The sequence below is a fragment of the Carlito syrichta genome, unplaced genomic scaffold, assembly GCF_000164805.1.
Source record: "Carlito syrichta isolate Samal-C Ts95f unplaced genomic scaffold, Tarsius_syrichta-2.0.1 Scaffold306949, whole genome shotgun sequence".
Classification (NCBI taxonomy): domain Eukaryota; kingdom Metazoa; phylum Chordata; class Mammalia; order Primates; family Tarsiidae; genus Carlito; species Carlito syrichta.
The window spans coordinates 373,860-387,706 of NW_007251045.1; the positions used below are offsets into that span (position 1 = coordinate 373,860).

Below are 13,847 nucleotides of genomic sequence, written 5' to 3' on the forward strand. Positions count from 1 at the left end.
CAAATCTCTGAAAAATAATCTCAAAAAATTGAGTACAATGTGAAATACTCCAAAATTTGAAACTTCTTGAGACTTTTTGGAGACCACTGTCAACCTTTTCTAGTATCAACATGACACTCAAAGGAAATGCTCATTGGAATATCTTGGATTAGAAATGCTGAATCGCTAAGTATAATGCAAACTTTCCAAATTCCAAAAAAAAATTATAAACCTAAACACTTCTGGTCCCAATAAGTTCAGATACAGGATATTCAACCTGTATAACTATATTATAGAGAAAATAAGCTGGAATATAAAGTCTAAAAATGAGACATGGGCTAGATAATCGATTTAATACCATCTAACTCAGGAACCATTAAGCACTTTCTATAAAGAACCAGAAAATCTTTTAGACTCCGTAAAAAATACTCACTTCTGCTGACATGGTCCAAAATAATGAACATAGACAACATGTACCCAAATAGGCATAGCTGTGTTTCAATAAGACCATATTTGTAAAAATAGACAGCCAACCCATAGACTGAAAATTTACTTACCCCTGGTCTAGACCATTAAAAATTTCAACTACTGTAATTGAAAAGAACTTAATTACACCTAATTTGTTAAAAGAGAATGTGGGCTGGGTGCAGTGGCTCACGCCTATAATCCCAGCACTTTGGTAGGCTGAGGTGAGAGGATTGTCTAAACCCACAGGTTTGAGACCAGCCTGGGCAACTTGGCAAGACGTCATCTCTACAATGAATCAAAAAATTAGCCGGGTGTGGTTGTGTATGCCTGTAATTCTAGCTACTTGGAAGGCTGAGGTGGAAGGATCACCTGAGCCCAGCAGGTAGAGGCTGCAGTAGTTGTGCGTGTGCCACTGCGCTCCAGCCTGGGTGACAGAGTGAGACTGTAACTCAATAAAAAGAGAGAGAAAGAGACAGAGAGAGACAGAGACAGAGAGAGAGAGAATGTGGTACAGCTAATCTGTAACTGTGCTATTGCTCAACGGTCAAGTAAAGTCTTCTTGCCATCTCCTTGTCAAAATTTCAATTCATCTTCAAGAAAGAATCCTTTCTATCTCTCACCACATATAAAAAAAATCAAATCAGAATGGATTAAAGACTTAGATGTAAGATGTAAAACTATGAAACTACTACCAAAAAAAAAAACACTGGGAAATTGCTTCAGGACACTAGTTGGGGCAAAGATTTCTTGAGTAAAACCTCAAAAGCACAGGCAACCAAAGCAAAAATTGACAAATGGGATTATATTTAAAGCTTCAGCACAGCAAAGAAAACAATCCAAGTGAAAATACAACCTACAGAATGGGAGAAGACATTTGCAAGCTTCCCATCTAGCAAGAAATTAATAACCAGAATATATAAGGAACCCAAAAAACTCAACAGCAAAAACCAATTAATATTATTTTAAAATGAGCAAAAGATCTCAATAGACATATTTCAAAAGAAGACATATAAATGGCCAAGAAAGATAAGAAAAAAGTGCTCAACATCACTAAATCACCAGGGAAATAAAAATCAAAACCACAATGAAATGTCACCTCACCCCAATGAAAATAGCTATTACCAAAATCCAGACAACAGATGCAGAAAAGATGCAGAGAAAGGCAAACACTCACATCTCCTGTTGGTGGGAATGTAAATTAGTACAACCACTATGGAAAACAATATGGAGGTTTCTCAAAAAACTACTGCTGTGTATATATGCAAAAGAAAGGAAATCAGTACACTGAAGAGACAGCTGTAAACCTATGTTTATTGTAGCACTATTCACAATAGCAAAGATATGGAATCAACTAAGTGTCCATCATCGGATAAGTAGATAAAGAAAATGTGGTATATATACACAATGGAATATTAGTCAGCCACAAAATATGAATAAAATCCTGTCATTTGCAGCAAGATGTTGGAAATGGAGGACATTATATTAAGTGAAATGAGCCAGAATCAGAAAGTTAAACACTGCATGCTCTCACTCATATGCAGGAGGTTAAAAAAAATTGAACCTGTGGAGGTAGAGAGCAGAGTAACAATTACAAGAGGCTGGGAAGAACAGTGGAGAGGGGAAGATGAGGAAGGATTGATTTGATTAGTGGGTACAAAAGTACCGTTGGATAGAAAGAATAAGCTCTAGTGTTCCACAGCACAAGGCGACTACAGTTAAAAAATAATTTATGTATTTCAAAATAGCTAGGAGGAAGATTTTCTTTCTTTCTTTTTTTTGACAAGGGGTCTCACTTTGTCAACCAGGCTGGATGCAGTGGCACAATCACAGCTTACCACAGCCTCAAACTCCTGGGCTTAAACCGGGCACAATGGTTCATGACTGTAATCCCAGCACTTTGGGAGGCAGAGGCGAGAGGACTGCCTGAGCCCACAGGTTTGAGACCAGCCTGGGCAAGCTGGAAAGATCCCATCTCTACAATAAATCAAAAAATTAGCTGGGAGTGGTGGTGTGCACCTGCAATCTAGCTACTCAGGAGGCTGAGGTGGAAGGATCTCCTGGGCCCAGTAGGTTGAAACTGCAGTAGCTGTGAGCATACCACTGCACTCCAGCCTGGGTGACAGAGACTCCAACTCAAAACAACAACAACAACAACTCCTGGGCTCAGCAATACTCCCACCTTGGCCTCCCAAAATGCTGGGATTATAGGTATGAGCCACCATGCCAGGCCTAGAAGGAAGATTTGGATTATTTCCAGCAAAAAGAAATGATCAGTATCTGTTATGATAGATATCCTAATCACCCTGATTTTATCATTACCCATTACATACATATATCAAAACATCACATGTGCCTCATAAATATAACTATTATGTATCAATAAAAAGAGAGGGCCAGGCATGGTGGCTTGCGCCTGTAATCCTATCACTTTGGAAGGCTGAGGTATGAGGACTGCTTGAGCCCAGAAGTTCAAAACCAGCCTGAGCAACATAGCAAGACCTTATCACCACAAAAAAAATAAAAAATAAATTAAAAAATTAGCTGTGTGTGGTAGCTGTACCTATAGTCTCAGCTACTCAGGAAGCTGAGGTGGGAAGATTGCCTGAGTCCAGGAAGTCAAGGCTACAGTGAACCATGGTCATGCCACTGTGCTCCAGCCTATGTGACAAAGTGAGAACCTTGCTCAATAAAATAAAGAGAGAGAGGATCCTCTCCTTAGTAAAGTTTTGACACACTTTCCTTAACACAGTCCTTCATTAAGAGCCAACAGTTTGTATCATGTAGTAGAAAAGCACAGAATATATAATCAGGATGCCTGAGTTCAAATTCTGAATTAATAGTTATGTAACTCTAAAGCCCATTTCTCATTCATAATGAGATAACATCGCCTTCGCAGGATTATATATACACTCAGTAAGTATAGTCTCTGCAAGTGTTTTCTAATTGTAGAGTGTTGTGTAAATGTCAAAGTATCATCACTGCCAATTTTGCAAAGAAAGCTATTTCACAGTAATGCAACTGGATTACAAAATAAACTACTATGGCGTTTGACCTTTAGGCAGTAACTCAGTATTTCCAACTTACTCACCAGTAGAGATACTACTGTACTTGAGTAAAAAGCCAAATCTTCTATAATTTCCGTACGCCGGTTAGCTCCAATTCGTAAAGAGCGACTATGTACTTCTTCAGGTAACACTGTAAGGATCTCCAGCAAAAAAGGCAGAGAAGTTACATCATTGCTATATCTACAAAAGAGGGGAAATATAAAATACACAATCACATTGGATAACAACCATCAGAATAACCCATGACCACAAAAGAAACATTCCCACTATCATTAAGGAAGAGAAAAAGAGATATAAACATAAATATCCTCCATAATTAATAGGATAGAAAAGCTTAGTCATACAATGAAACACACATTATAATATATTATAGTGAAAGTGGTATCTAGATGTCATAACATGAAAAAATGTCCAAAATATAAAGTGAAAAAGCATATGAAACATATTAAATATGGGTAACTAATATATACATGTACATTGAAATATATATGCACTTATTTATTTAAAAATGCATAAAAGAAACTCTATAGGGTCCTATAGCCAATTGCTAATAGTGGTTACTTACATAAGTACGAAAACAGTGTTCACTTTGAAATCTTCTACACTAATAAAATTTTTTCAGGGAACATGTATTAATTTTATCAATGAAAATTTTCTCTAAAAAAATGAGCTATACAAAAAGCCCTTAATGACACATGATACTTGGAGGTAAAAAAGTACATCTACTTGTTCAATAATAATTTCCCAAGCAAATGTCAAAATGCAAGCAAGCATCAAGATTATCTTGCCAGGACCCATGAGGAAATGCTTTATTAAAAGCAGCAAGAGGGCAATCCCTTCAGGTCCCCTCTCACTATGGGGGTTTTTCTGTTCTCTCAATAAATCCTGCTTGCTAAAAAAAAAAAAGTAGCAAGCACCATATATCTAAAGAGAATATTGCCCCTCAGATAGATAAAAAACAAAACCCTATTAGTGAGGATGTACATTCATAATAGCCTTCAATTAATATAATCTTAAATACTATACTCATAATTTTACAAAACTTTTAAGGTAGTCAGTGGGAGTGACCCATAAGGCAATAAGAAACTTTGACAAGAAGTATGTATGTCTGTGTGTGTAAATCACAAGGGTCTTTTAGATCCCACGTGATATATTTCTGTAAAATTTAAATTTTAGATAACCTTCATTATATTAAAGGAAACAACATAATTCTGTTAAGAGTTCAGGGAAACAGTCAAACATCCAGTACTGTTAATAAATTTCTCTGTACTGGTTAACGGCGAGTCTAAATACTAATATACAGTCAATACAAATCACTTACTTTTCTACCAATGTCTGCACACATCCCTTCCAGGAAGGCATCTGTAGGGCAAGGTCTGCTATTGCTAAAGCCAGCTGAATGAGCAAGATTAAAGAAATGAGTAGAACAGATGAACAGAAATAGGTTTACCGTCAATATTAATTGGGAAGCAAGGCAACAAATTTCTTCCAAATGATATAACAACTAACACTGGCCCTTCCCATCCTGTTTCCTTCACCACCCAACTATATATATTTCATAAAAACTCTTTGAGGTTAGCTACGAATTGCTGGGATTTAAAAGCTAACCTTTAAAATTTAAAAACAAAACAAAAACAAAAAAGAAGTCATAAATACAGACTAAATATTCCCCTCAAAATAGATCAGTATTTACTTTTACTTGGCAATACCGTGGAACTTCATGAACAGATACATTATACTTTGTCAAAGGCCAAAGCTACTGACAGAGTCGAACCTTTGACTCAGTCCTCAAGTAATGGATTGACATCTCCCTTCTCTTTCCATTTCTCATCTGAAAGTCTTATGAAAAAGCCTCCTCAAGGGCACTTCTACACATGTGAGTGTGTATATTCTGTATTCACGGATCTAGTTTTCCTTTCTAATGTATTTCCCTGTCTAAGGGAGAAAGGCCAGATGCTCTAGTTCACCATTTCATTTATGAGACTTTTACTAGTCAATCAACCCAGAAAGAATTTTATTTTTTTTGAGTAAGAGTTTCACACTATCACCCAGGCTAGAATATAGTGAGTGACATAATCACAAGCCACCATAGCCTCAACCTGCTGGGTTCCAGGCAATCCTTCCGCCTCAGTCTTCCAAATAGCTGGAACTAAAGGCACGTGTCACCATGCCTGGCTAATACTTTTATTTATTATACAGACAAGATCTTGCCAAGTTGCCCAGGCTGGTCTCGAGCCCCAGGGCTGTCAATCCTCTTGCCTCCACCTCCCAAAATTCTGGGATTATAGGCATAAGCCACCGCAGCTGGTTAGAAAGAATTTTTTAAAAAGGCAACCATGTGTGCCTCTGACATAGCATATTATTGTTTTATCACCTGCAATTTTAATAGCAGGTGACACGTGCAAGCCTGTGAAAAAACACAGTCACCTTCCCCACTTCTGGTATTTAAGTTAGTCTGAAACCAAGCAAACTCTAAGATCAATACAAAAGATTAAGATTTTCATTTTCTATCCACTAATAAGAATTGGCTAGTAAAAGTCTCATGAATGAAATGGTGAACTAGAGCATCTCGCCTTTCCCCCTTAGACAGGGAAATACATTAGAAAGGAAAACTAGAAGCTTCCGTGAACACAGAATATAAAATGCATTTGTAATAAAGGTAACATCGCTTCACAATGTTGCCTAGCAATGTCAATCACAATGAACTTGGTAAATCCAAATGGCCTTACAAATTTTCCTAATGAGAAACACAGGATTTACCTGCGTAACAATGACAGGTGACAAGTCTTTCAAGTTCTGGATATGGGTTAGCAACGAGTCCCGTAAAGAGGCATGAGAGTCTGTGGGGAGCTCATAAAATGAGGTCTGAATCTTCATCTTCATGGTCTGTGCAGCAAAATAACATGACTCCACATCCTGTCGGATCTGTAGCAGCTGGTCTGAAATCTCCCACGCATGAACCTGGAAGTGGATCAGACAAAGATATCTAAATAAGGTTAATACCATACAACCTTATACTTATAAAAGTCTTTAGACCAAAGTATAATGAAAGAAATGTCTGACAAGTTAAATCATCCACTAACTCAGCCAACAGTCCAAAATACATTGCTAAAGGGTTCGTTTAACAAAAGTGCTGCCTAAAATCTGATTCATTCTATGAAGACATGAGAGCTATCAATTGAATTAACACTATAACCTTACTGACTACAATCATTAATTGTGTAAGGGGGAGGGTATGAAGAAAAATGCCTCAAGTTTCTACTAAAACTAAAATGTTACTGTATAACTTCCACACCTTATCTATAGATTGGATATTTCTTCTCTGTTCTCACTTAAAATAAACAAGTTTTGTTCACTCTGAGAATTAGATCTAGAAACTGTTTTAATATATCTATAAATAAGAGAAAATATTTTATGTTGGTCTTAGTAGGCCTATATATCCATCTTTATTAGTTCCTAATAAAATAGCAGAAAAACCATCTTAGCCCAAGTGATTATTTCCCATTCTTCAATCATTTTTTCTTTTCAAGAGAGGGTCTTACCGCCACTCAGGCTAGAGTACAATGGTACAATCATAGCTCACTGCAGCCTCAAACTCCTGGGCTCCAGTGATCCTCCCACCTTGGCCTCTTAAATTGCTAGAATCACAGGCGTAAGCCACCACACCTAGACCCTACTTCAATTATTTCCTGATGTATTTATATTTGGCAATGTGTTACACATGATACTAAAATCATTTTCACAGGAGAAAATTAATTTATCTGCAGAAATAATAAGAATTTTAAAAGTATAAAATTTGGTCTTTAACAGCTGGTCACAACTATAAGTGGGAGTCCCTTTTTGAAGAGAATTTTTTTTTTTTTGGGGGGTTGGAGTCTCACTCTGTCACCCAGACTGGAGTGCAGTGGCCGCTCCCAGCCACCACAGCCTCAACCAGCTGGGCTCTGGCAATCCTTCTGCCTCAGCCTTCCAGGTAGCTGGAACTACAGGCGCGCGCTACCACACCCAGCTAATTTTTGATTTATTGTAGAGATGAGGTCTCACCAAGTTGCCCAGGCGGGTCTCGAACCCACAGGCTCAGGCAATCCACTCACCTCAGCCTCCCAAAGGCGTGGGATTATAGGCTGAGCCACCGAGCCCGGCTTGAAGAGAATTTTGAAAACAAATCATGCAGTACACAGTAGCCAATTAATTAATAACTGATAAATTCTAATCCAATTCTACATTGAACTGCCTTGTCGGGGGAGAATGTGAAAATGCACAGGCAATAATGGACTGAAAAAAATGTCGATCTCAATTCAGGAATAGAGTCAACTGTGAAAAGAAGAAGTCAACTCCTTATGAAGATAGAGCACTTCACAAATAATACAAAATTATCCTTCCAGATCTCTCCAAAGACAGACAGCAAGTCAAAACACAGAAACAGGTAGAATAAATGGCCTGTTCAAGTTCCTAAAGTATACAGAAAATAGAGACCCTGAATTTCATAATTACAGATATGTGACATAAAACTTAGCTTTAATTAAATTATAAGTTGGTGGAAAGTAAGCAAGAAGCATTAACCCCTGTTCCAGATATGGTATATTTTACTAGTTTTTTTGTACTTTTTGCCTCTAGCATAGTGTCTCAAAAATACCCAACAAATGTTTATGAATTAATGTACCATTAACAACACTGATTTTATTCCTTTAAGTAAAAAAAATCTACCAGCTGGGCCAGGCACAGTGGCTCACGCCTATAATCCCAGCACTTTGGGAGGCTGAGGTGAAAGGACTGCCTGAGCAGTCCTTTCTTTTTCGACTCAAAAAGAAAAAAAAATCTTCCAGCTGAAGTTTTTAGTCATTCATTATCTAGCCAGTAATCCAAGCACATCTACAATTTAATATGCCATCAGGTATCTTTATTTTGCTCAACTTGATTTTTTTTTTTTGAGTTGGAGTCTCACTCTGTCGCCCAGACTGGAGTGCAGTGGCCGCTCCCAGCCACCGCAGCCTCGACCTGCCGGGCTCCGGCGATCCTTCCGCCTCAGCCTTCCAAGTAGCCGGAATTACAGGCATGTGCTACCACGCCCGGCTGATTTTTTGATTTATTGTAGAGATGAGGTCTCGCTGCCCAGGCGGGTCTCGAACCCACGAGCTCAGGCAATCCACTCACCTCAGTCTCCCAAAGGCACAGGATTACAGGCTGAGCCACCGAGCCCAGCTTGATTTTTTTTTATTGCAAAAAAATTCTATGAATCTTTGGAATCTCCCACAAATATGCTCATAAAAACAGAGCATTAGACAAGACCAAAACACTAATGGACAAACTAGGGTTAAGATTCTCCAAGAACCCCAAATTTTAAGTGGATGGAGACAAACCCAAGACAGCTGTAAGACCTGTACAGTTTCAGCTTCAGTGAATGCAGAAGCAGAGCAGACAACAGGGTATCTAATGGATCTAAGACCAGAGAATGCCAAGAGCCAACAGATGTTCACAGTTTAATCCAATGTAAGGACTGAGTTGAAAATGAAAGACGGTGAGTAGAAGGGGCCTGAAGGTAATAGAAGTTTAGTCTTATACAAAACCCTGAAATTGAAGGGTCAGGAAGAGACCCCAAAATGGAGAGAAACTGTCTGAACAGAATCAAGATCATACGCAACAAGTATCACAGAGATGAAAGAGAAAAAGGAAAGAAGGAGCAAAGCTAGGAAATCTCGGAAATCAAACCACTGTATTTGTAAATACTACCTGAAAGCAACAGAAAAGGAAGCTCCATGAAGTTGGAAGTATTACCCTTGATCAAGTGTTCTTCTAAAAGTTAAGAAATACTATTTCACAAAAAATAAGCAATTGAGGTCAAATGCCATATATAGTTTTAAGGGAAAAAAAGAGAATGAGCATAGTAACACCCCTCAAGGAAAGAAAACCAGGAAAGCTGAGTTGAAAAACAAGCCTACTGGCCAGGCACGGTGGCTTACACTTACAATCCCAGCACTTTGGTAGGCTGAGGTGAGAGGACTGCCTGAGCCCACAGGTTTGAGACCAGCCTGGGCAATTTGGCAAGACCTCGTCTCTACAATAAATATTTTTAAAAATTAGCCAGGCATGGTGGCGCCTGTAGTTCCATCTACTTGCAAGGCTGAGGCGGAAGGACTGCCTGAGTCCAGCAGGTCGAGGCTGCAGCGGCCACGAGTGTGCCACTGCACTCCAACCTGGGCAACAGAGTGAGACTCTAACTCAAAAAAAAAAAAAAGAGCCTACTATTTCAAACTGAGCTAAAAAGCCATCAAGAAAATGATACAAGATACAGAAGAGCAAAGATGTAAAGGAAATTTTCAGAAAAAAATTAAAAATTAAAGAAAAAAATTCCTTCAGAGATGAAAACTAAACTGAGGAATTTCACATGTGACTAAATACATCATATGTCTTAAGACAAACAGAAAGTGAAAAGAAAATTCTTTTATTTTATTTATTTATTTTGAGTGAGGGTCTCTCTCTGTCACCCAGGCTGGAGTGCAGCTAGGACAATCACTGTTCACTGGAGCCTTGATCTACTGGGCTCAGGCAATCCTTCTGCCCTAGCCTTCCAAGTAGCTGGGACTATATAGGTGCATGCCACCACGCCTGGCTAATTTTTTATATTTTTTTTTGTACTATGCTGCCCAGGCTATTTTTGAACTCCTAGCTTCAAGTGATTCTCCTGCCTCAGCCTCCCAGAGTGATGAGATTATAGGCGTGAGCCACAAACTCGGCCCAGAACATTTTTTAAATAATGGAATTAAGAGGAAAAAGATTCAAGGGAAAGTGACAAATATTGAAGTTAGGCAAAGATGACTTAACATCGAGATAATAAGAATCCTTGAGCCGGCTCAGTGGCTCAGCCTGTAATCCCGCGCCTTTGGGAGGCTGAGGTGAATGGATCGCCTGAGTCGGCGGGTTGGAGACCCACCTGGGCAACTAGGCAAGACCTTGTCTCTACAATAAATCAAAAATTAGCTGGGCGTGGTAGCGCGCGCCTGTAGTTCCAGCTACTTGGAAGGCTGAGGCGAAAGGATCACTGGAGCCCAGCAGGTCAAGGCTGTGGTGGCCGGGAGCGGCCACTGCACTCCAGTCTGGGCGACAGAGTGAGACTCCAACTCAAAAAAAAAAAAAAGAATCCTTGAAGAATAAAATAAAAACAAGGAAACAGAACCATAATCAAAAACTATAATTCAAGAAGATATTACTGAAATTGGGGTAAGGACACAGACACTAACTTACACATTGAAAGGGCATATCATGTACCTAAAAATATCATCCCAGAACAACCAATATCAAGAAATAATCTAGAAAAATTAATAAAGAAAAAGAATAACTAAGTTGGACATCTAAATAAAAAGGGCAAGTGATTTACAGGGAAAAAAACAGATTATCATCTACTTTGAATTGAACATTTCACAGCAGAAGAAAATAGCATGCTGAAGATATCCTAAGAAACAATGTGACAAATATTTATGTCGAGTCAAACAGATTGTCATTACAAAGGCCACAAACTGTTACATGCAAAAACTCAGAGATTACTCCCATAAACCCTTACTAAACATTATGCTTAAAAAAAGAGCGAGCTTTGGACAACCAAACTGTTAGAGAGTACAAGGCATAAGAACTGGACATGAATATTAAACATTTAGCTTACAACAATAACTAAGTAAATGAGGATTAAAAGGAAAAGAAATGGTATATAATGGCATGCTTTGATGGTATAGATACAGTATAGCTATTACAGAATGGAGAAGACAGGAGAGAGCATATGCAAAAATAAATGTAACTGTTTTCAGTATGCAGAATGATGACCGCTGTGCCAGTCAGACCATTGCTAGTCAGAGCTACTGCATGCTCATGTGGGACAAAGCAACTGAGAAATAATGAGACTTTCTGATCCTATCGCCCTGTGTCTCTGACATCCTAGATTCTTAGGATGGAAGAAAGGAAATATAAACAAACTATAGAACAGCTTGAGTCAAACACCTGAAGTGCTGAATTTGATATTAGAAATATCAGTATAAATTCATGAAGTAGTTTATCTTTTTTTTATTTTTTGAATCAGTCTGCCTCAGTCTCCCTAGCAGCTGGGACTACAGGCATGCGCCACCACATCTGGATAATTTTTTAATTTTTTTGTAGAGACAAGGTCTTGCGATGTTGCCCAAGCTGGTCTCAAACTCCTAGACTCAAGCAGTTCTCCCACCTCAGCCTCCCAAAGGTGCTGGGATTATAGGCATGAGCCACCATGCCCGGCCAATATTTTACTTTAAATAAATGTTATCTATATACTTATTATTTATATACTTAATTATCTACATGTGTACATATACACAGATGCACACACGTGTACAGTTTATAATAGATTATAAAATATATATATTCTCTAGTTCTATCCACCAAAAGCCCTAAATACACTGTCCAACCCAATAACAATTTGCATCCTTAATGCCCATAACAGTGGTCTTTAAATTCAATTTCCCACTAAAAGAAACCAACGTTCCTTCAAGAAATAGCAGATTCAAGGTCTGAAGGGACATACAGATGTGCCTATGATACATCTTGTTATATTAGAAAGAACGGAAGTTATCTAAAACTAAGAGGCATCTCAAAAGTACTGAGGAGCCAACTGAATGAGGCAACCAACTGGCCAAAGACAGAATAATTAAGGATTCAACAAGGGATTCAAATTATCACATATACTGAAGTCTATGAGAATTCGTAAAAGATAAAAAAAAAACAAAAAAACTGGTCACCACAGGAGACATGGTCACGATTACAAGCAGACATAAACTCACTATTTCAAAAGGAAACGATCACACATTTATCCTGGTTTTCCTACATAAACCATACCACTAGAAACCTTACAGCAGGGTAATGCTTTGCTAGACTCTGGTGTGGCCATGTGCTCTTTGGGCTTCCCCTCCCCACCCTGGGGAGGTGAATCTTCTCTCTCTCTAACATTTTTCCTTTTTTTTTTCCTAGAAGCTGTTTTATGAAAGTTGGCGCTCCTATTAATTAACTTTTAAATAATTTTCTATATTTTCTAATCTAAAAAAAAGAAAACCTTACAGCAGGTGAGAAGGGTCTCAGTGCATAAGTAGTCTAACAAATAAGTAAAAAAGAAATGACAGATGTAAAGTATCACCACTTTGCAGTCCATAAACAAGTGATGGTTCTCAGCACTGAGCAGCAACAGCTGATTACATCACACAAAAAGAATGAGGCAGGTTAAAAGATTAGCTGCGAATATGGTGCTGATCCTACACTAAAAGACAGATCTGCTTTCCCTCCCCTCAAATCAGGTTTAGCCTTTAAGAACTTGCTTACCTGGTAGAATATGGCAAAAGTGACATTCTGGGATTTTGAAGTTAAGCTGAAAGAAGCTCTGAGCCTCTACCTTGGTATCCTGAACATCACTCTGAGGAAGGCCAACTGCCATGTAAGACCCTTCAGGTCCCCTCCCGCTGTGGGGCTTTTCCATCCTCTCAATAAATCCTGCTTTCTCAATAACAACAAAAAAATAGAACTTAAGACTATTTTGCTGGTGAGATAATGTGCAAAGAAAGGCCCCAAGACTAGCACAGAAAAATCCAGGAGGCCCAGCTGAGCCCAGTCTTCCAGCCATTCCTACAGAGCGTCAGGCCTGTAAATGGAGCCGTCTTGGAACCTCCAGACCAGGTCAACCACCAAATGGATGACCCAAGGACAGTCATCATCCACTGAGCCCTGTTCAAATTCCTGACCTGTGGTAGACAATCAGAACAGACAGACAACCAAATATTATGTGCCTCTTGATGAACGAACAAGACACCGCAATGACAAGGGGATCAAATCTGTGTCTCACCAAGCCTCTGAAGCCAGCTGCCAATTTGCAGAAAATACAAAGGAGAGCAGAACTGCAGAACAATGCAATCAGCAAAATCCACATGGGAAACTACAGTTCAGATGGGCCAAATACATCAACAGTTTAATAACTGACTGAGAAAGAGAATCTGCAGACTGATGCTCAAAGAACATATTTTAAAAAATACAAAACAGCAAGACTCAATTACAAAGTGTGAGGCTGCTCACTGGGTAAAAAAGCTATAAAGACACACTAAAAAAGGATTACTATAAAAAGACAGTGGTTACCTTTAGGGAAAGGAAAGCATTTATGTCAAATAGGGCACAAAAGCTTTCGAAGTGGCCAGTCAAGTTCTATTTTCTGGCTTGGGTGGTGGCTACAAGAACTGTATACACATATAGTAAATTACTAAGTTATACAATTGTTGCGTGGTTTTCAGTATCTGTGTTTAAAAAACAAAACAGAAAACCAAAAAAACTCCAACG

At 38.7% G+C, this 13,847-nt stretch overlaps 1 protein-coding gene across 3 annotated transcripts in view; it reads right to left on the reverse strand.

Moving 5' to 3' along the window:
• Nucleotides 1–13,847, reverse strand: part of TNPO3 (transportin 3) — a 93,214-nt gene that overhangs the window by 55,713 nt on the left and 23,654 nt on the right. For all 3 annotated transcript variants that reach the window (XM_021715274.1, XM_008063597.2, XM_021715275.1), the window contains 3 exons: nucleotides 6,273–6,473; nucleotides 4,834–4,907; nucleotides 3,536–3,692 (listed from right to left, as the gene is read on the reverse strand). In XM_021715274.1, coding sequence (XP_021570949.1) covers nucleotides 3,536–3,692; nucleotides 4,834–4,907; nucleotides 6,273–6,473 — 432 coding nt within the window. The remainder of the gene's footprint in view (nucleotides 1–3,535; nucleotides 3,693–4,833; nucleotides 4,908–6,272; nucleotides 6,474–13,847) is intronic.